Source organism: Malus domestica, chromosome 01, assembly GCF_042453785.1.
Source record: "Malus domestica chromosome 01, GDT2T_hap1".
NCBI classification, from domain to species: Eukaryota; Viridiplantae; Streptophyta; class Magnoliopsida; order Rosales; family Rosaceae; genus Malus; species Malus domestica.
Window position 1 is genome coordinate 19,326,322 of NC_091661.1, and position 21,401 is coordinate 19,347,722.

At 40.2% G+C, this 21,401-nt stretch overlaps 4 protein-coding genes across 14 annotated transcripts; 3 read left to right on the top strand and 1 right to left on the bottom strand.

Moving 5' to 3' along the window:
* The first annotated feature begins 377 nt into the window (after positions 1-377).
* On the top strand, positions 378-4,711 carry LOC103420405 (probable serine/threonine-protein kinase WNK10). 7 transcript variants are annotated; one of them, XM_070818073.1, is made up of 9 exons: positions 378-1,143; positions 1,583-1,620; positions 1,765-1,992; positions 2,081-2,301; positions 2,384-2,541; positions 2,639-3,035; positions 3,133-3,926; positions 4,052-4,116; positions 4,258-4,711. In XM_070818073.1, the coding sequence occupies exons 1-8, from the start codon at positions 1,027-1,029 to the stop codon at positions 4,106-4,108; spliced, it is 2,010 nt and encodes a 669-aa protein (XP_070674174.1). In that variant the 5' UTR covers positions 378-1,026; the 3' UTR covers positions 4,109-4,116; positions 4,258-4,711. The 7 variants fall into 7 exon arrangements, with proteins under 7 accessions (XP_070674174.1, XP_070674184.1, XP_070674193.1 ...); XM_070818072.1 differs by having other exon boundaries at positions 398-1,143; positions 4,194-4,711; XM_008358494.4 differs by having other exon boundaries at positions 398-1,143; positions 3,133-3,922; positions 4,194-4,711.
* On the bottom strand, positions 4,214-6,975 carry LOC103416823 (uncharacterized). 4 transcript variants are annotated; one of them, XM_029099656.2, is made up of 5 exons: positions 6,783-6,971; positions 6,576-6,701; positions 6,258-6,404; positions 6,051-6,141; positions 4,214-4,478 (listed from the first exon to the last, which is right to left on the bottom strand). In XM_029099656.2, the coding sequence occupies exons 3-5, from the start codon at positions 6,366-6,368 to the stop codon at positions 4,345-4,347; spliced, it is 336 nt and encodes a 111-aa protein (XP_028955489.1). In that variant the 5' UTR covers positions 6,369-6,404; positions 6,576-6,701; positions 6,783-6,971; the 3' UTR covers positions 4,214-4,344. The 4 variants fall into 4 exon arrangements, with proteins under 4 accessions (XP_028955489.1, XP_008353412.1, XP_008353293.1 ...); XM_008355190.4 differs by having other exon boundaries at positions 6,660-6,701; positions 6,783-6,952; XM_008355071.4 differs by lacking the exon at positions 6,576-6,701 and having other exon boundaries at positions 6,783-6,975.
* Positions 6,976-7,523: 548 nt separating this feature from the next.
* LOC103416657 (protein yippee-like At4g27745) lies at positions 7,524-9,170 on the top strand. 2 transcript variants are annotated; one of them, XM_008354977.4, is made up of 3 exons: positions 7,524-7,637; positions 7,977-8,114; positions 8,784-9,170. In XM_008354977.4, the coding sequence occupies exons 2-3, from the start codon at positions 8,022-8,024 to the stop codon at positions 9,009-9,011; spliced, it is 321 nt and encodes a 106-aa protein (XP_008353199.1). In that variant the 5' UTR covers positions 7,524-7,637; positions 7,977-8,021; the 3' UTR covers positions 9,012-9,170. The 2 variants fall into 2 exon arrangements, with proteins under 2 accessions (XP_008353199.1, XP_008353139.2); XM_008354917.4 differs by lacking the exon at positions 7,524-7,637 and adding an exon at positions 7,741-7,857.
* Positions 9,171-11,890: 2,720 nt separating this feature from the next.
* LOC114823896 (calcium-binding protein KIC-like) lies at positions 11,891-12,277 on the top strand. The gene has a single exon (XM_029099670.2). It carries the CDS (start codon positions 11,891-11,893, stop codon positions 12,275-12,277), a length of 387 nt encoding a protein of 128 aa, XP_028955503.1.
* Positions 12,278-21,401: the final 9,124 nt, after the last annotated feature.

The window sequence follows — 21,401 nt, forward strand, 5'->3', positions numbered from 1 at the left end:
AAAAGCTAAAAATAACTTTAGCCGTTTGATCAAATTTTAAGGACCCGAATTATTTGATAGGGAGGATTAGGTGGAAGGGATCTGAAGAATATCCCTTTTCGACAAACACAACAATATTTATCAAATATTATATTAATCTATTAATAAACATTTAATAAATTTGATATTTACTACTGTCAAATTTGACAGCAAAAGGCTTTGCATTCAATTGACTCAGCGCCACGTAAGAAATTAAAAGCTCGGTTGGAGAAAGTTTGCTGCATTTTTTACTGTTGTATGTCTTCGTAGCAATTTTGACATCTCGTTTGTTTAAAAAAAATGCAATCAGTTTTTTTTTTTTTCTAAAATAAAAGAAATAAAATGCAAAAATAAAAACCACACAAGTGTCAAGTGTGTGTGCTTGAGCTTGAATTTCGCACGTCCGCGCTCTCTCTCTCTCTCTCTCTCAAATTCCAACCCCATTTTCTTCTCACCATCTTCTCCCATTTTTCCTCGGTTCAGATTTTGCGGTCCCCCATCTCTCAACACCCCACCCAAACGGTCGAATTTCTCACCGCCACTTTGGTCTCCTCCGTCTGGTCAATCCCAATGCTCGATCTCCACCGCCGATTCTGACCCCCTCTCCGCCACTTGGGTTCGCTTCAGGATGGCTTTCGCGAGGTGGGTCGCGACGGGATTCGCGTAGAGAATGAAAAAATCGCATTGCATGGAACTTGGGGTTTTGAACTCAGCCGGTTCATTGCCTCCGTCCGCCGCCATCGAATGCCGATTCCGCTTCCAATCGGCATTCGATTCCTTCTGCATCGCCTCCGAAGCTTTCTATGAGCTGCTGTTGCGTCGTCGTTTTTTGGCCCGATCAACGGCGATTGCTCTCTTCAGCTGAACGAGAGAAAAATACATTTTTCTAATTAAAAATTTTGACCCACTAAATTATATATTAAGAGAAAAAAAAATTATATATATAAAAAAAAAAAAAAAAAAAAAAAGTCCTTATCTTTCTGGTAGTTGTTTGGTTCTTGGCAGGAAATGAATTCAGGGGTCCGATTGGTATCGCCAGCAAGCAATGGGAAGTTGCCGGTGGTGAAGCTCCCTGATGAAGAGGCTGATTTTATAGAGAAGGACCCAAGCAATCGATATGTTCGGGTAAATATCACAACTTGCACTTGCAATTTGGATTGGAAATGCTAATGGAATGTGGAAGAATGATTGTGTTCAAGCTGCAATTTTAGTTCTTGTTTGTTTTCGATATCTTCATATGATTTCGATACGTTGAAATTCGTGTAGTAAGTGGTCACATTTGATACAAAGGTTTAATTTATGTTGAATAGATTGTACATTTTGTAAATTTGTTGCTTTTGTTTGGTTGAATAATTAGTTTTGTTTTTTCAAATGAACTGGTATCAGATTGTATCTGTGATTGCAAGATTCTTCATCAGATTGAGCAGCTTGTTTTCGAGCCAATTTTATAGGAAACAAATGAATTGTTATTGTTTGTTAGATATGAGAAGATTGTGTTTCCCCTTTCATTTAGTCATATAATTCTCCTTTAATTCTTTTTTTTTTCTTATTTTCTTGGTAACAGTACAATGAAATCTTGGGTAAGGGTGCCTTCAAGACTGTGTATGGTTCTGAGACCTTTTCTCTTCAGTTTTTTCTCTCTTCCTTCTTGTTTTCCGGATTTCGTTACTTTTAGGAAGAAATTTGATTAAATTCAAGAATTTTATTTTATTTTTTTAAATTTTGGGTACCTCATATTTTTTGCAGCTACAAGGCATTTGATGAAGTTGATGGAATAGAAGTGGCATGGAACCAAGTGAAGATTGATGCTGTCTTGCGATCGCCAGAAGATTTGGAGAAATTGTATTCTGAAGTCCATCTGCTGAAATCGGTGAAACATGACAATATTATTAAGTTCTATAATTCATGGGTGGATGATCAGAAAAATACGATTAACATGATTACGGAGCTCTTCACATCTGGAAGCCTAAGGCGGTATGTTCTATTGATTCCTTCTCATTGTCTTTGGATTGCTTGACTACATTATATGAAATCAAACTAATTGCGCATCTTTTGGTTATAGATATCGTAAGAAGCATAAGAATGTTGATATGAAGGCCATAAGGAACTGGGCAAGGCAGATTCTCGGAGGTTTAGTCTTTCTCCACAGTCATAACCCCCCTATCATTCATAGAGACTTAAAATGTGATAATATTTTCATTAATGGAAATCTTGGAGAAGTTAAAATCGGAGACCTTGGATTGGCAACTGTTATGCAGCAGCCTACTGCTCGCAGTGTGATTGGTAAGAAATCTATGAAACCAGATGTTCTCTCTTGATTAAACCGTCTAAACAAGTACTGAAACTGTTCCTTTTTTTATGTCAGGGACTCCCGAATTTATGGCTCCAGAGCTCTATGAGGAGGAATATAATGAACTTGTTGATGTATACTCCTTCGGAATGTGCATGTTAGAGATGGTTACCTTTGAGTATCCATATTGTGAATGCAAAAGTCCTGCTCAAATATTTAAGAAGGTTACCTCTGTAAGTTGAGGAGTCATCAGAACTATCATCATTTCTTCTGCTGGCTGTATAAAGTAGAACCACTCAGGAATCTTATTTCTTGTATGTTCCTTTGCAGGGCGTTAAACCTGCTGCCCTTGGTAAGGTGAATGACCCCCAAATCAAAAGGTTTATTGAGAAATGTCTGGTTCCAGCATCTGAGAGGCTTTCGGCGAAAGAGCTGCTCAAAGATGCATTCCTTCAAGTTGACAATCCAAAGGAACCAATCCGCGATCCCTTCCAGTTACCTAACCAGAGTCTGAAAGCGACAAATTTACCAAAGTCCGGGCCTCTTTCCATGGACATAGATACTGACTACAAGCAGCTATCTATAAGCACATGTGCAGAAAGCAACAATGGGAGTCCACAGGTTCTGGAATTTCAAAGGGCACATAAGAACAACGAGTTCAGGTTAAGTGGGATAAAAAATGATGACGATTCAGTATCATTAACCTTGCGTATAGCTGATGCATGTGGTGAGTAAGCAAACTGGGAGAGTGGATATCCAAATTTATGTTTAGTATTGTTATTCCTGTCAGGAATGTAATAGCATGACTTTTCTGTATCTTACAGGTAAGGCAAGGAATATACATTTTCTCTTTTACATTGCTAGTGATACAGCAGTGTCTGTGGCGAGCGAGATGGTTGAACAACTGGAATTAACAAATCACGATGTGGCCTTCATTGCTGAGTTTATTGACTACTTGATAATGAAACTTCTACCCGGTTGGAAGCCCTCAATTGATTATTCCTCAAGTGGACCAACGAGTCTTTGTGGCAGATCCCCAGTCTATAGAAATGGAAAACCCTCGTTGTCAAGCCTGTGGGGTTCAGTGCTATCCGGTGCTCCTGCTGGTTCGATGGTAGAGCAAGATGGTAGCTCCTGTGATAAACCTGATACAATCAATTTTAACGGTGGCATTACCTCTTATCCAAGCTTTGCTGATTTTGCCGTTGAACATTCAAAAGTATCGGTTCACTCTGAGGTAATGGTTGATGATGGTTCCACCAAAAACGACCAAGCAGTTGAATCTGTCAATTGCAATACTTCTGAACTCGAGCTGAGGTATTCATATTTAGTTGACAGCAAGTTGCAGAGCGATTACTCTAGCAATGGAGGAGGCTTCCCAGTGAATGGAATCATAAAGAACTTGGAATTTCCATTGCATGAACATGATTTATCGAAAGATATAAGCTTGACAAGCAGCTGTTCTTCACTATCTTTGGCAGATAATGATCTGGATGCCGATTTAAAGTTGGAACTCGAAACGATTGAGGCACAGTACCAGCGGTGGTTCCAGGAACTTTCAAGGATGAGGGAGAAAGCATTGGAAACGACCAGAAAGAGATGGATGGATAAAAAGAAAGTGGCTGTTCACTAATACTGAACCTTCTCGGAACTAAATTTTGTGCTGATATCCTGTTACTTTTGTTTGTTGAGTATGAATGGTATACCGGATTTGTTAATGCATGCTCAACTTCATTTTTGCAGATCGATAATCAGAACCGAAAACATAATGCTTCGGGTTTGTCAGCTCGACCTTCTTGATTACGCAGGTACGAGCTTGCAAACTCGGCTGCACATTAAGTCATTGAATGCTTTGATAAAATTGATGAACGAATGGTCGTTGCAGCAAAAGATAAAACAGAAGAATGTACGAATGAACATTTAAGTATTATTTCCATGCGTTGAAGCAGTTCACAATATCACGCCACAGTTGGCCAAAACTCAAAAATGGAGCAATTAAAAGGGATCAGCAACTCAAAGAACACAAAATTCTCAGACTAAGTGTAATCAACCCATGTGTGTCCGCAATTGTTGTTCATACACCTGTAGAATCTTGTTTCTGGTTCATCGGCAGATCGTGTTTGCTGTGTCCTGTAAGCCGCCTCAGGAAACCCGCATCTTGGGCACGGTTCTGCCAGAGAAGAGAAGAAAAGAGAGAACAAAAAGAAGTCAGACCTCATCTCATGAGATATTTGCAATTGTACAACAATATTTTACAGGCCATTAGCATCAACTGGAGAACAACAAAATGAAGTCAAGAATAACAGTGTCTTATGCTTCGACATCCAAATTTTACTTGGGCGTATGTAATTTATGTTCGACACTTATCATAAAGTTCAATGATTCAATCCAGATTGATACAAACATCATGACAAAAGACAACTACAGCAGATGTGTAGTACAGCCAAGAACAGTACCTCATTCCAGTTAGAGAAAAAATGTTTAGTTTTACCATGCAAAGTTCACGATAACCTAAACCTAAATCCAGTAAACTAATTTAACAAAGAATATTTTCGCTGAATCAATTGTCACACACAAAACAAATTTTGACATCAATTCCCACACCTACAACTGTGTTTGACATCCACTAATTGTGCTAGCTCAAACCTTTTAGAAGATTATGGAATGACTGATTTTGCTATTGTATCTCTCGTCAATATCTCTCATCATTTGTGTCCTCAATCACGGTTATTTTGTTTTTATAGAAATATCAGCTTCTAAATCTAGGATTTCTCTCCAGTCATCACCAATCAGGTTAAGAGACATAACCTGACACAAAGTCAAAAGTCGACTTTCATTTAAATTGATGAAGAAACATGTGCAGCATTCTAACAACTTCCCCTCAACCCCAAGGCACAAAAGATACGTCCCATTAGTTTCCAAACTGGATCAGAGATTGTAACCTTTAGCTCTTTAGTCATGAATGCTTATAACCTTCCATACCAGTTATAAACCCGACCAATAACTTTGTTCCGAACATAAAACGGGGCACTCAAGATGAGGAAAAAGTATTTTAATGAGTACTAAGATAACTAAGCCTTTCATGAGACAAGAATCTCAGTCTCACGGATACCTCTATAGAGTATGAACTCCCTCTGATGATGAACCTTGTCCAATCAAAACCTCACAGCTAACCGTAACAAAACCTCACTCACCTTCGCTTTCTAGTGAAAGCATAACCTGGAGAACTGGGTGCTCCACCCAATTCAGAAGCTAAGACCTCAACAATCCCCCTCAAGTGCTTAAGGAAACAGGACAACATGAACAAGAAAAACAACAAAGGAAAATTAGGTAGCCTAACCAATAAGTTTACAGACAAATCCTATCCGGTGTCTGATATATACGCAATTATTCTATTCTAGCAAAAATACCAAACCCCATTCAACCAATGGCATCATTTCACAAGGTTGACATAGCTTTGAGACCACGCAGTGAATTCCAGAGAGGCACCAAGAAACGTAAACAAATGGCAGGATTTATAGACCACAGAAGAACAAAGTAAAAAGCTAGAAAAAGAATGAGCATACTACGAGTACACTGCAGTACTGCAACCTCATTAATAGTACTCAACTGTGAATCAAGAAACGAAACGAATAGAGTATGTTTCTCACTACTTGTAACAAATATTCCTACTTTGATAATTACTAGAACCAAAAGAAAGAGAAAAACATGAAACCCCTTGGGCGGGAAAAATGAAACAAACCTTCAGTTTTGGGCGCATTCTTGTAGTCGTCCAGGGTAAAGATGGGCTGTATCTCTTTTTTAACTAGATGCTGCCTTCTTTTAATCTTCACCTGCAAGCGCAATACGAAAACCAGCTATCACATTACGCATACCCTTCAAAAGGCAAGAAAGAGAACTTAGGATATAATTCAGATGACCAAAAAAAGATGTATATCTTCAGCTGTACCTTCCTATCAACGTATGCTACATAGGGACAAGTTGGACAGAAGAATCTCGCATCGTGCATATTCGGCAGTTCATACTGCAGCATGTTACCACAACCTGGGCAGAACTCCATTTCCTAAAGCCTCTAACCACAAATCTCCCCCTTTCTCTGAAATTATTTTCGATTTCGAGATGTCATTACATTGTGTGTGCTTATAAACTACCATCAACAAATCACATTAACATACAGAAAACTAAAAACACAATTAAACAGTAATTACCATTACGCTATTTTGAATTAAGAATAACAAAAATCAAACAAAAATCAAAAGGTACCCACTTTTCATCAAAAATCCAAACAAAATCAAAATTGGGAAAAGGAGAAGCAGCTCAATCACCCAACGACAATGTGTAAAAGACCCACCGAATCAGATAGAGAGAAAACCCAATTTCAGGGCTCAAAACCCTAGGAAAATAAAAATTAAATTAAACGAAATATTACAAATTACCATACGAGAAATAGTGAGATTAGGATTTGGAGACGTACAGTTGAGGGAGAAGCTTAAAGAATCCGACTTTGCAAGCGAGAGAGGGGAATTGGGGTTTTGCGGGTGTTGCTCTGTAAGACTGAGAGAGAGTGGCAGTGTAAGGTAAATACGGTAGCGGGAGAGCGATTTGGTACGAAGGCGCGCAGCAAAGGGAAAGGGGTAACGTATCAAGGGCTCCTTACAAATCTACCCTTATAAGCTAATATGATGATTTTATTCATTCTGGATTTTTCTATTTTTTAATGCTATTATTTTCATATATTGGATTTTAACATAATTTTTGTTCATTATATAAGAAAATTGTTAAAATCTTTATCATATCATTGAATAATTTTAATTATTTTTATTATAAATGATCTCTGAAATTGATCAAATTCATCATTTTAATCATTCAATTTAAAAGTCGATCAACGTGATTGTTAAATTTGGCCATTGCACAACAATTTGGTCCCTACCTTCTGATTCTGTTAAATTGTCTGTTAATTTTATAATGTGACACATGTGAAACCATACAACCAACGATATTGTGCCAAGTAGATCAAACAAATAAAAATTATTTAAGATTTTAAAAAACATTAATAAAATGTTAAATAATTTTATAAAAATTAAAATTAAAAAAATCTTTGTTTAATCCAATCCACTTGGCGTGTCTCATGAGAATAATCGTGACTTGATCGCTCAAAAGTCAAAACCCCAAAACCCTACCTCACCTTTGACCAAGGTACTAATCAAACCCCCCCCCCCCCCCCTCTCTCTCTCTCTCTCTCTCAAATAATATTGTTTGGAGGAGAAAAATGAAATAGTCTTTTGCTTTTTGCAGTTTTTATTCTGGTGGATGGGCAGTGGACAGGCAGGTAAGAAGCAACAATGCTTTACTGATATGAATTATTTCTTCCAGATTCTTCCTTTTAATTAGGGGTGGATTGGGACACAACACATCTTAAAAGCTTACTTAATTAGAATCCTGTCTTAATCATCCCCATTTGTTTATGCAATATCTCCTCATTTGATAGTTTTATATTATTTATCATCTCAATAATTGATGCCTGGGCTTCAATGGTTTTGTTCAATTGGGTGATTGCTTAATTTTCTGTTGCATGCAGATCAAGATGATCAGCCTTCTTGATGGTTAATATCAAGCTTAATTAGATTTGACTTTAATTTCTTTCTGTTTTGTAACTTTCTTGCTGCAGTTAAAGTTTAATTCGCTGGTATTAAGCAAATTAATCCTCCAATCAATGGGTGATTTATCTGGGCCAAGGCTGTATGGCTGCTACAAGTGCCAGACCCATGTTTGCTGTCATGATGATATTGTCTCTAAAGCATTTCAGGTGATCCAAACGCATGTGCTTTCTCCTCCATACCTCTATACTCTTATGCAGTTTATGGCAACTGTTGTGGCTATTAGGTTATTGCATCAGATTGGATAGTGTGTCATTCAGTCATTGCATTGAAAATTTGGTCTGGAGTTTTACATTTGAGTCCACAGATCATGGATTTCTGTTGTAGAAATGTTTATTTGTCAGAAATATTCTACTACGTTATGTTAACCAAAGTTTGTTACAGAGAAAAGAATTTTGGGTTTCTATAATGTCAATGTTTTCAGGCTACCAATGAGTAGATGAATTATTAGTTAAATGCATCTCGTGGATTAGTGAATTCTAAATAAATGCACGGTTCAAAGAGAGAAACTTACCTACAACATGGATCATTGCGACAGTATCTTAAACCAATTACACACTACCATGCAAGTTAAAATGCATCTCTGTCTTGAGATACCACCACAATGATAACCAAATTGTAGGCAAGTCCTAATAGTTGGATAAGCCTTCTGGGTTAGACCAAGTGATGAGGGTGGGTGGGGAAATAAGTTACGAATTGGCTCTATTAGGTTAGGAGTTATCTCATATAATTTAAACACCATATATATATGGAGTAGTTTGCAAATATTTGAAGATCATTGTGTCATATATATGATATGCTTTGCTTTGTTATGTTAGGCAAGCCGTGGCAGGGGCTTTCTGTTCTCCCATGCAGTGAACGTGGTTGTAGGGCCTAAGGAGGATCGGCATCTGATCACAGGCCTCCACACGGTTGCTGATGTACACTGCTGTGATTGTGGGGAGGTGTTAGGCTGGAAATATGTCAAAGCTTATGAGGAATTGCAGAAGTACAAAGAAGGAAAATTTGTTCTTGAAAAATTTAAGATTGTTAAGATCAATTGGTAGCATAGATACTCAGTTTGCGATGTGGAATTCGTTTTGATTGATTGTTCATAAGTTCTAATCATCGTGTACAAAGAAACTCTTGATTGTCCATTTGGATGGTGGTATCCTTTTGTCAGACGGTTCGGCATATAATGTTTCAATCTTTCAGATTCTCAGTCAGAGTCATAAGTTCGTTTTAATGATTGTATCAATGTGAAAAGATTTTATTCAGAGTCTGACAATATAATATATTAGCTTTCGATTCAAGTTAGGTATTACGTACAAACAAACCATTTGAGAGTTGGAGAATTTGACATTGATATGGACTTGATCCATGAGAAGTTGACAAGAAGAAAATTAGGAAGTTCATCTTATTGACTCCCAATCAAAGGGGCGGTGCTAGGTGCTTTGGTTCTTGATGGGGACGAGAAGATGGTGACTTAGCCTTTGTCCATTCTTATTAACTATCCCCCACCCTTTAGGTATATGAAATTAAAGGAGATGGTGTTACTTATGGATTGATGTTAAATTCAAAATGTCTATTAACTGAGTAGTTTGTCTATTGGAGTGTCTTCTAATCAAGTAATCAATTCTCACTTTATTATGAACATCTTTAATAACTTCAGAGGTAGTTTGATAATCATTTTATTTTTAGTTTTTAGTTTTCATTTTTATATTTGAGATATAGAAAACTCGTATGGAGTGAAATGAGGAATGAAAAATGGTGGTGGGAAAGGGAAAAAGAAATGAAGAGACTGAATAAAAACAAAATCTTGAAAGTGAAAACAACTTATAATGGTTTTTGGTTTTGATTTTTTTGTAGGGGTGTAAATGAGTCAAGCCAAACAAATTATCACAGTACTTAAGCTCAGCTCAAATAATGTTATTCGTGCTCAAGCTCGGAAAAAACTCATAACTGCAAGCTCAAGCTCGGCTCGAATAACTTTTTCAAGCTCGACTGGGTTGTTTGTAAACTAACTAAGGTGCATTCAATTAGGAATTTGAGAGATTTCAATGAATTTATAATCCATGGATTTTTAAGGAGTTTAATTGATTTGTAGATGTGAGATTTGTGGATACTTAAAATACACTTTGAAATATCTCAAATTCCCTCAAATTTCTCAACTTTTTCAAATTCTTTAAAATCAAATTCTACTTGAATACAATTGGAATGTTACAAACTTTTTAAAATCTTAATTGAATACATTCAGATTTTTAAGGATTTTAATAAACTATTTTAAAATTTTGATTGAATACACCTTGAATTTCAAATAATAACTTAAAACTCTAATTAAATACCCTAAATTCATTAAAATAATTAAAGTCCCTTCACGATTCCAATTGAATACGCCCCTATAAATATTAGCTTTTGATTTGCTTTGCTCACTACATTCCTTAAACAAGATCAAGCTTATGTATGGTCGGGCTTTATTTTCATTAAAGCCTAATAAAATACATATAATAACAAAGTTCATGGAAAGGATCCTTCCTCATAATACATCAAGTTCAGAGATTCGGACCATTAAAATTTAATCAAATGACTAAAGTTATTATAATTTTTAAAATGGGGTCTTGTTTGTAGCGGTTGAATCAAATTTCAATGGTTCGGATCCCCGAACTTGGTGGATTAGAAGGAATGAATCCGGAGATGATCCATTTCCTAACTTTAACGATTGAACACTTTATATTTTACATTGGTATTTAGAGTTCGACTTTCGCACTATACTTCGGAACCGGATCCTTTCCGGATCCAATAAAACTGAGCATGCTGAGCAGGCGATCCGAACCGTTGAAATTTGATCAAATGACTACAAACAGGGGGCCTCTAAAAGTTATAATAATTTAATCTTTTGATCAAATTTCAACGGCATGGATCACCTGCTCAGCAAACTCAGTATATATGAATCCGGAGGGGATCCCGTTCCCTATACTTCGAATATAAAAAAACACTCACCTCCTACCGTTCCTCCTTTGTCACTCTTACCGACCTATGGGGTTGTGCTTAATGCTCTGAGGTCGGGTACCCTTTACTTTATTCTCTCTGTTGACTTTCGCTAGTGAGAAGATCAAAAGAAATAAATAATTGGACGGCAGATATTTGTTATTGACAGATCAAAGTAGAAGAATCCAAAACCAATCAAATTTACAAGAGAGTAAAGGAAGCTTCATAGAAGCAAGCCAAAGCTCACGGACAATTGCACCAAAATAAAAAATAAAAAAATGGCTCACGACTATTTTTGAAGATTACGTTTTAAGCCACAAAGGTCCCTCTTCCCCCACCACAAAGAACCTTCCTAGAAAATTCGAGGAAAAAAAGTATAGACCTCAAAAAATTAAAAATAAAAATAGAAATCAAGATGAGATGATCACAATGGATATCAAGATGTTGCACCACAATTGACTTCGGAATTTCAAATAGTTTTAGGCCGTTCACATGTCTTGTTACTTGTTGAATCAACCGTCCATTTGATCTACTTTCAACATCATAGGTTGCAAACGTTCTTCTGTATGACTCTTACATTGTCGGGTTGTGTTACAAACTAACAGTTCTTTAATATTTTAAAATATGATACACTTATTGTCTATATTATAACAAGTGAATTAGCAACATTATATGACAATATTACGGTTACACCTGAATTTTTTTTTTCTTCCAATTTTTATTAATAGGGGCTGAACTCATAGCCTAGGAATCTACCATATCACTAAATTCCACACACAAAATGATATGTTGATTTTAACTGCTACGTAAAAAGCAAAGAGACTTTCCATTGCTTATAAAAGGCATTAAGCTAAAGCATTATATATGCTTTCAATCTTGACAGTTCTACAAAGTCCTACTGCTATTTGTTGTTGCATCACATTTTCCACTAGCTATAACCACATTAGAAATACAAACCATGGAAAACAATGGCACCACCACAAGGAAGTCCGCAGCAGCAACTGAATACCAAGACTTGCTGCCAGTCATGGCAGAGAAGCTGGACGTGGAGACTTTCGTGTCCGAACTATGTGGAGGTTTCCGGCTTCTGGCGGACCCCGAGTGGGGTTTGATCACGTCGGAGAGCCTGAAGAAGAATTCGGCGCTTCTCGGGATGGAGGGGATGAGCAAGGAGGATGCTGAAGGTATGGTTAGGGAAGGAGATCTTGATGGAGATGGTGCGCTCAGTGAGACTGAGTTTTGTATACTGATGGTGAGGCTTAGTCCTGGGATTATGGAAGATGCTGAGACATGGCTTGAAAAAGCACTTGATCAAGAATCCAACAAGTCATCTGATCAACTTTGATGTTGTAGAATAATTGTGGTGGCTCTTGTTATGAAAAAATTGGTCAAAATGATTTTTTTATAAATCTCGATTGCTGAAATGATACGATTTTTAATATGTCGTCGATATTTGATCATTTTGTCGATTAATATGTTGTCGCTATATAATTTCGATCAGTTAAAAGACTGAAACTTAATTTCAGATCATTTTAGCCAATTTTCTGTTGATAACTGAAGTACCACAGAGGAATAGTTTAGAGAGAGATAGAGGGAGGGAGGACTGGTCTGCAAACAAATTAAGGGAATAGAAACTGAAACTGGAGTAAATTAATGACACAAGTTAACATTAAAAAGAAGGAAAAAAAAACAGAAAAAACAAGACCAAAGCAGTTAAAAACTTACAAACACCACGGTAACATCTGCCAATTATCACAAAACAACAAAAAAGATAGAAAAAACAAATTAAATTCTATGAAGCATACTTGAACTAAAAATGTGAACTTGGGCCATAAAATTAAATTATCTACAAATCCCAACAACGAAAAGACTTGCAAGTTACTCGCAGCTGTTCGCGTCAGGAATTTCCGTCGGGGATGTCTCCTGGCCGACGAGCACATAGCTCCCCTGGAGGTTGGCGCCGGTTTGAGGGCTGCTGTCGGGCTTCTGCTTCGCTGTCGGGCGTTGTCGGGCAAGACTCTTCGGGCAAGGCTGAAAGAGAAGGACAGCGTTAACTTTGAGAGGTGCCTTTGTGGGGCCTTAGGTGTAGGCCTTGAGGCTCACAATCAAGGTTAACATTTAGGTGCTCAGGCGTGCCACTGCCATCTTTAGCATGGCAGATGTAAAATGGATATCGCTTTAGTTGCATGTACGTATGTATCCAAGAAACCGTATTAGTTATAACAGGTGCCTTTGTGGGGCCTTAGGTGTAGGCCTTGAGGCTTCCCATCAATAACTAAACCGATGCTTGAACACATCATATTTGTTCTCGTGATTGCCGGAGTTTTCTAACTATTATACTTCTGATTACCCGAGTCTAAGAAGTAGAATGAACCCAAATAGGTGCCTTTGTGGGGCCTTAGATGTAGGCCTTGAGGCTTCCTATCAGAGTTCATTCCTATACTTAGACTCTTTAGATCGCTGAACGGAATGAATCCAAATGGATGCCTTTGTGGGGCCTTAGGTGTAGGCCTTGAGGCTTTCCATTAGAATCCATTCCATGCTCAAGCTTTCTATAGTAATCATGATATAATAGAAGGAAAACTAGAGGGTAGGTTGATTACTTGCGCCCCAAGTAACTTCGGACTTCTCGTTTATCAAGGACTGTCGTGGATGGGTTAAGTCCACATAAGGTTCTTTTTTATGCCTTGAGGCCAAGGACTTTTAACTGATCAGATCTACATGCCCGAGGGCTTAGGACTTGGATCTGGTTTGAACACTGACGATATATTCAAATCGGATTCAAGTACTGAGAAAGCCTTTTAATAGTCATATTGCTAGAAATAACTTGCATATAACTGGAAGTATACAACATATTGAAAAGACAAAAACAAAGCAAAGAAGGTCGGGCAAGGTTAAACCTTATCAGGTAAGGTTGCTCGTCTTGCAGGTTCCTATCTTTGTAGTTTTGTCAAAGGTCTGAAAGCTTAGAGGGAGAGAGAGATATTACAAAAAAAATGAATCGATACTACAGCAAGGTTGAACAAGGTAGCAGAGCTATTACAAAGGGTTGAAGAGAGGGTTATCCCGAGGGGGATGAAGGCTTGTCCCGAAAATGATGAAGGCTTACTACAGCTTTGTTTTGAAGGCAAATCTGGTTTTGAGCAGAGTTTTTGCTTTTGTTTGTTTGTTTGAGTGTCCTTATTCATGGTTTCTCCTTCTTCTTATATAGACAACTCGGCTTGGCTCCTTGTAGCAGCAGCCTTGCCCGAATGCGGTTTGAGGGTGATGACCCATCGACTTTTTTACATGGACTGCCATCATAAAGTACTTTATGGGTTGTGTAGCTGATCAGTCTATACCACTTGGCCTTTGGGTAGGTAAGCAAGTGGTCTTCATGAGCTGCACCAAGTCAGAAAAGGCCATTTTCTGCCTTCTGGGCTTCGACTATCTTCCCTTTGGGCCTTCTTTCGGGCCAGCTCCTTTCTTGAGCCCAAAGTTAACTTTTAATCCAAACAGTGCCCCCTTCAATCAATGCTAAGGTTGGAATCCCAGGCACCATCATTGATTGAATACCCGCATGCGTGCATCTCAATCTTTTGGAACTTCGTGTTTTCTAGACAGGATGAAGGCAACCCCGTGCCCCTTGCTCTTCTCACGACCTTTGAACTATCCCCTGGGGCTCTATAAAATCTGGCTCGAAATCTCTTCTGTCAAGCCATCAAATTTTCTTCAGCATTTTCCCCCATCATCTTCGAGCGTTCAGAAACCGAGCAATGGGTTCCTTAGGCTTTGAGTGGGATTTCCTAAAACTCCATTTTCGTGAGAAAAAGGGCTTTCCTCAAAAGACCTCACTGTCTCCAACACCCTTGGTCGAACACCTCATTATCTCCAACACCCTTGGTCAGACGGTTTCCTCTCGCATGCTCGTCTTCCCACTTGTTGCGGTGATAAATCAGGCTTGACCATCACCTACGGCGATGGTCATGTCTGAGGATCCTCTACCAGGCCCATGTTGGCCGCACAACCCGATCATCTAATCCGGTTCCATCCATGAAGACATCGGAAAATCAGCTGAAGATCCCATAACACCTAGAAAGATATTTGACTGTAATGCGTTGGCTTTAGATCTTTTTGTAAATCTTATCAATTTGTCGAAATGAAACATATATTATCTCAGCAACTCTTGTCTTTCCATCTTCTTGAATGATTGATAAATATATACTGCACATTGATATCCCGAAGCTTGCTTTACCTTGCATCTCCTTCGATATAACAGTCTCTGACATCCCACAACGTAGGACAATATTTCTTTAAGAATCTAACATTAATGGGATGTCTATGCCTGTTTCCCTCAAGGTCCGCCAAGTAGTATCCCCCTCTATCCAAAACGCGACTAATAATGAAATGACCTTCCCATGTCGGGCTCCATTTTCCAAAGCCCTTGAGCTGAGCTCCTAGAGGGAGGACGGTCTTCCATACTAAGTCTCCCTCCTTGAAGGATTTCATCTTCACCTTTTTGTTATAAGCTCGGGCAACGACTCGCTTTCCTTCTTGAATCTGGTTCAAAGCTTCAATTCGGGCGGCATCCAAGTCTTCAATTCCTTGACACATGGCCTCGACATACTCCTCACTATGCAATCCAAATTGATTTTGAATTCTTAAAGAACTCACATTGATTTCCACGGGGAGCACTGCATCTTGCCCGAAAGTTAAAGCATAAGAAGTTGTCCCTGTTCCTGCTCTCTTAGAAGTTCTGTATGCCCACAAAGTGTTCCCCAGATTTTCATGCCATTTTTCTGGGCTATCAATCACCATTCTCTTGATAATGTTGACCAGGATCTTGTTGCTGGCTTCTGCCTGGCCATTAGATTGCGGGTAGTATGGACTGGACTGGATCATCTTTATTTTGTACTTACTTGCAAACTCCTCAACTTCTTTTGAAATAAAAGATGGTCCACGATCCATCACAATAGTTTCGGGCACCCCATATCTGTGCAGGATTTTGGTTTCGATAAAATTCTTGACCGTGGCTGAAGTTATGGATTTTACTGCTGATGCTTCCACCCACTTGGTAAAGTAATTCGTTGCTACAATTACAAAGGTATGTCTTTTGCTAGAAGCTGGATAGATTTGCCCGATGAAGTCCATTGCCCATCCTCTGAAGGGCCAAGGCTTGACCACTGGATTTAAAGGCACTGAGGGCACATGCTGGAGAGGTCCGTGCCTCTGACATTCTTCACATCCTCGGGCATAAGACTTACAATCTTTTTCCATGTCGGGCCAGAAATAACCATACCTCCTAAGCAACCATCTCATCTTCGTTCCAGCCTGATGTGCTCCACATACTCCTTCATGTACTTCGGCCATTACCCTCATGGATTCTTCTTGGCCCAAGCATTTCAACAGTAACCTATTTGGAGTTTTCCTTAGCAAGTTCTTCGCCCATAAGACATACTTGGTTGCTTGCTGTCTATCCTTCTTGCTTGTAGGCGAGGAAGGATCCTTCAAATGATGAATAATAGGTGACCTCCAATCTTCTATCTCGGCCTCTAGCACCATTATATCTAGACTGAATCCCCTTTCTAAGATGGAATGGAGGTTTCTTCTTTGGATCTCGACATCTACCCCATATTTCCTCTCCTGTATTGGCACTCCTGAGGCTAGTTGTGCCATCTCGTTGGCCGCTAAATTGGAATCCTTGGGAACATGATTGACCGATATCTCAGAATCCCAGAAATTCAATAATTGCATAGCTGCCAAGTAATACCCCGCCATGGTAATATGTCTGCACTTGAACTCCCCATTTAACTGGTTTATTACCAACTCTGAATCCCTAAAGACTTCCACCTCTACTGCCCCTAGATCCATCAAGATTTCCAGGCCAATAATCAAGGCCTTATACTCTGCCCGATTATTAGTATTCCCTTGGTAGTCCAAGAGAAATGAATAATAATGATAAACTCCCTGAGGGTTTACAATTACAATTCCTGCTCCTGAAGCCTTCTGAGTGTGGGATCCATCGAAATACAACTTCCAAGGAGTGATCCAGAGACCAGCCACTCTTCTTATCTCTTGCTGGACCCAGTCTTCTTTGCCTGAAATATCTTTTCTCGGCGGGATCCAAATGCTAGTAACCTCTAAGCTTCCCGGGATATTGATCGCCTCACTTGAAGATTCTTGATGCTCGGTCAGGAAGTCCGCAATTGCTTGACCTTTGACTGCCTTTTGGGGTACGTACTGAAAACTGAATTCCGATAAAGCTAGAATCCATTTCCCAATCCTTCCTGTGAGCATTGGCTTTGTCAACATGTACTTTATCACATCTGTCTTGGCGATGATCTGCACGTGACAAGGTAACATGTAATGCCTTAATTTACTGGCAGTGAAATATAAAGCCAAGCATAATCTCTCTACCGGGGAATACCTTGTTTCTACCTCGGTCAGAATTCTACTGAGGTAGTACACTGCCTGCTCCTTCTCGCCTTCATTATTTTGGGCTAGCAAGCTCTCGATTGACTTTTCAGAGGCAGAAATATACAGTTTCAAGGGTTTTCCCCTTTGAGGTGGCACCAACACTGGTGGAGAAGTTAAATAGGCCTTGATGCTGTCAAAGGCCTGTTGGTGTGGTGGTCCCCATTCAAATTTCTCTTTATCTTTCAACCTTAGTAAAGGAGTCAGCGGCTGGATCTTGCCTGCTAAATTAGCAATGAATCTCCTCAAAAAGTTAATTTTGCCCAGTAACCTCTGGAGTTGCACCTTGTTGGTAGGTGAAGGTGACTCCATTATTGCCCGAGATTTGTTCTTATCCACTTCTACACCTCTTTGATGCACCAGGAATCCCAAGAAGTTGCCCGCTCTTACTCCAAACGCACACTTCTTTGGATTCATCTTCAATTTGTGGATCCTCATCCTTGCTAATGTCTGTCTGAGATCTTCCAGATGTTGTTCTTCTGTCTTGGACTTTACCACTATGTCATCTATGTATACCTCCATGCTCTGGCCAATTAGATCATGAAAGATGGCATTCATTGCCCTCTGGTAAGTTGCACTAGCGTTCTTGAGCCCGAATGGCATGACCAAATATTCATATGCCCCCACATGACCGGGACACCTAAAAGCTGTTTTATGTATATCTTCTGGAGCCATTTTTATCTGATTATACCCGGCATTCCCATCCATAAAAGATAGGACTTTATGTTTTGCTACTGTATCTATGGATAAATTGGCCATGGGCATGGGATATTCATCTTTTGGTGTAGCGCCATTAATATTTCTGTAATCTACACAACATCGTACCGCTTTTGTTACAGCTTTTAAAACGGGTACGATGTTGGCCAACCACTCCACATATTTGGATGGTCTGATAAAACCAGCTTTCACTAGCCTTTCAATCTCTTCTTTGACCTTTTCTTCTATCTCCTTTGACATCCTTCGTGGTGCTTGCTTGACAGGTTTATATCCCTCCTTGATAGGCATTCTATGTTCCACCAAGGTTGGATCTAACCCTGGCATCTCGGTATAATGCCAAGCAAAACAGTCTTTGAATTCTTGCAAAAGACAAACAATCCTTGCCCGATGATCAACCCCCATTAAACCACTGATCTGTATTGGTCTCGGATCCTCCTCTGTTCCTAAATTAATAACTTCCAGAGGATCCTGGACTTCTGGTGGTGGCTTATCCGGTTATGTACACAAAAACTCTACCAGCTTCAGGCTCTCAGGCAAGTCGTCTGGCCCGTTTAGATCATATATGCACTCGGCCATTTGAATGGCCCTATCCAGCTCTTCTCTGCAAGATTCCTCCTTGCTTTCATGCTGGCTGGTTGAAGTTCCCACCTGTCATTCCTGTTCTTCTCTGTCCAAGAGCTCGTTTTTTTGCCTTCTTCCCTTCCCATACACCAACAGTCTTTTAATCAGGGATCTGACTGCCATTACCTGATCTCTCTTCTTTTGTTCAGTCATTGATGATGTAGGGGATTTGGGAGGATACAAGGTCTATCCCACTCATCTCTAGTAAGGAGCATTCCTTGTTCCAAAAGCTTTTGGGCCGTCACCTTGGTAGGGCGGCCGTTCTCGCCAGCTCCTGAACACTTCAAGATTCCTACATTGGGGTTTTAGAAACTTGCTTCCGCAACATTGGCTGTGGGGAGAAATGGCCGTGATTCGGCCTCTACCATCTCCCAAAAACCTGGTCCTTCTATGCCTGCTTCATGATAAACAGCCACTTGTTGATGAAGAGTAGAGGGTATGACCAAGCCTTGGTGGATCCAATCTCTTCCGAGTAAGGCCCCATAAGTGGAAGTGCAGTCCACCACAAAGAATGCCAGCATTATCTTTTTAGATCCCAGATCCACTTCTAGAGGCAATATCCCATGAGTCTTAGTGATAGCGCCTGAGAAGCTAGAGACTGTGAGGTCTGTGGGAATAAGATCCTCCATGCCTCTTCCCATTTTCTTCATCTGCTTGGCTGGTAACACATTAACAGCTGCTCCTCCATCAATTAGAATTCTTTTGAAGGGCACACCTTCTAGGTGAGCTGTAACGTATATGGGTTTCAGATGATTGGCCAACGAGCTGTTCGGGCGGCTAAACACCGTCTCATCTGTGTAAATCCTTAGAGGACCGCCTTTGGATGCTTCTGAAGATTCAGCCTTGCCCGAGCTTTCTTCTTCAACTACCTCTACATTGACATGTGCCATCATTGGCTCAGTTGTCAAGTAATCACCCTCCATAGTAGCGGGTTGATCAGGTCTGGCACCAAACGTGGCAGACAACACATATGTCATGTTGATATGGAAATTACTAGGCTCGGGCGGATCTTCTTTATTGCCCTCAATCTGGTCCATAAATTCATCCAACCAGGCCATCGCATCAGCTGGAAGTAATGGTTCTGGTGCCCCCTCCAGTTGCTGTTGGTTCAAGTCCGTATACAGTGTTTGTTTTGGAACTTCACCAAAATGATCCACCAAGGGCAGAGAAGGAAGTCTTTTTTCAGATGAAATAGTTCCAAAGCAAATAGGCTCTGGCTTCCATCCAGGGGTTGGTACCATGATTAGATCTTCTTGAGCTCTCCTCAATATCCTATACTTCCCAGGATGTTGGCTCTGCGGCACGTGATCCCCCTCGCCTTCTGTCTTGCTGTTGGCCTTTTCCACCTCTTTCTTACTTCTCCAACGGAGCTGACTACTTCCCCCAGATGCTGTTTTCTTCAACTTGTGATTTTTGGAGGATTCAGATGTTGTGGGGGTCTTCAAGGCATTCATGTAGGCTTTGTGCTGCCTTTGAACCCTCCTGACCATGGAGGCTCCCATTGGTTTGGTAGGCTGTCCGTTCTTCCCGACTACGTACCATTTTCGCCCGCGGTGGGCAGGATGCTCTTCTCTAACAGGATTGGTCATACCATCAATCCTCTTGATTTCCCTCCCCATCTGGCCATTTTGAGGATGATCTGTACCCCTTTGTATTTTGGCCTCCATATCTTATGCTTCTTCAGAAACTTCATGGTTTCGAAATACTTCTGACAAAGCTTTGGGTTGGGAATCACCTCCTAGTCGTTGAAAAACGCTTCGAGAAGTGTCCTTTTTTGTTGCCTGCTTAATCTTTTCGCGGGCTTCTCTTCTGACATCTTCTTCCTTTCTCCTGATTAGTTCACGGTCAATGAGGACTCCAGCCGGGGGAATTTCGAGCTCACACTCGCATTGGCACTTACTGCACATAACCATCCCCTTGATTATGGCTGCTTTTGGATATTCGGGTGTTTCAATCACCCCTCCTGTAGGCTTTTCAACCAATCTCTTCTCTTCTGGTTCCCTTGTAATTCTTTCTTTTCCCTTCTCAGCCCATGTCATATTGATCATATTTACAGGGACTTCTGAAAAGGGAACTGCAGGTTTGTCTACCACCAATTCTTCAGGCGGGCTGGTTTTAAGTCTCTTTCCCTCGGGAGGAACCAGGTCTGTTTCTTTTCTGAAGCCTGTGGAAGCTTCCTCCAACCTTTGCAACATTTGTAGTAACGTGGTTTGTAAACCTTCTGGCATTTTGACATATATCTTCTGACTGGAAAGGGATCCCACCGGGCGTGCCAAAACTATGTTCGCGTCAGGAATTTCCGTCGGGGATGTCTCCTGGCCGATGAGCACACAGCTCCCCTGGAGGTTGGCGCCGGTTTGAAGGCTGCTGTCGGGCTTCTGCTTCGCTGTCGGGCGTTGTCGGGCAAGTCTCGTCGAGCAAGACTCTTCGGGCAAGGCTCTTCGGGCAAGGCTGAAAGAGAATGACAGCGTTAACTTTGAGAGGTGCCTTTGTGGGGCCTTAGGTGTAGGCCTTGAGGCTCACAATCAAGGTTAACATTTAGGTGCTCAGGCGTGCCACTGCCATCTTTAGCATGGCAGATGTAAAATGGATATCGCTTTAGTTGCATGTATGTATGTATCCAAGAAACCGTGTTAGTTATAACAGGTGCCTTTGTGGGGCCTTAGGTGTAGGCCTTG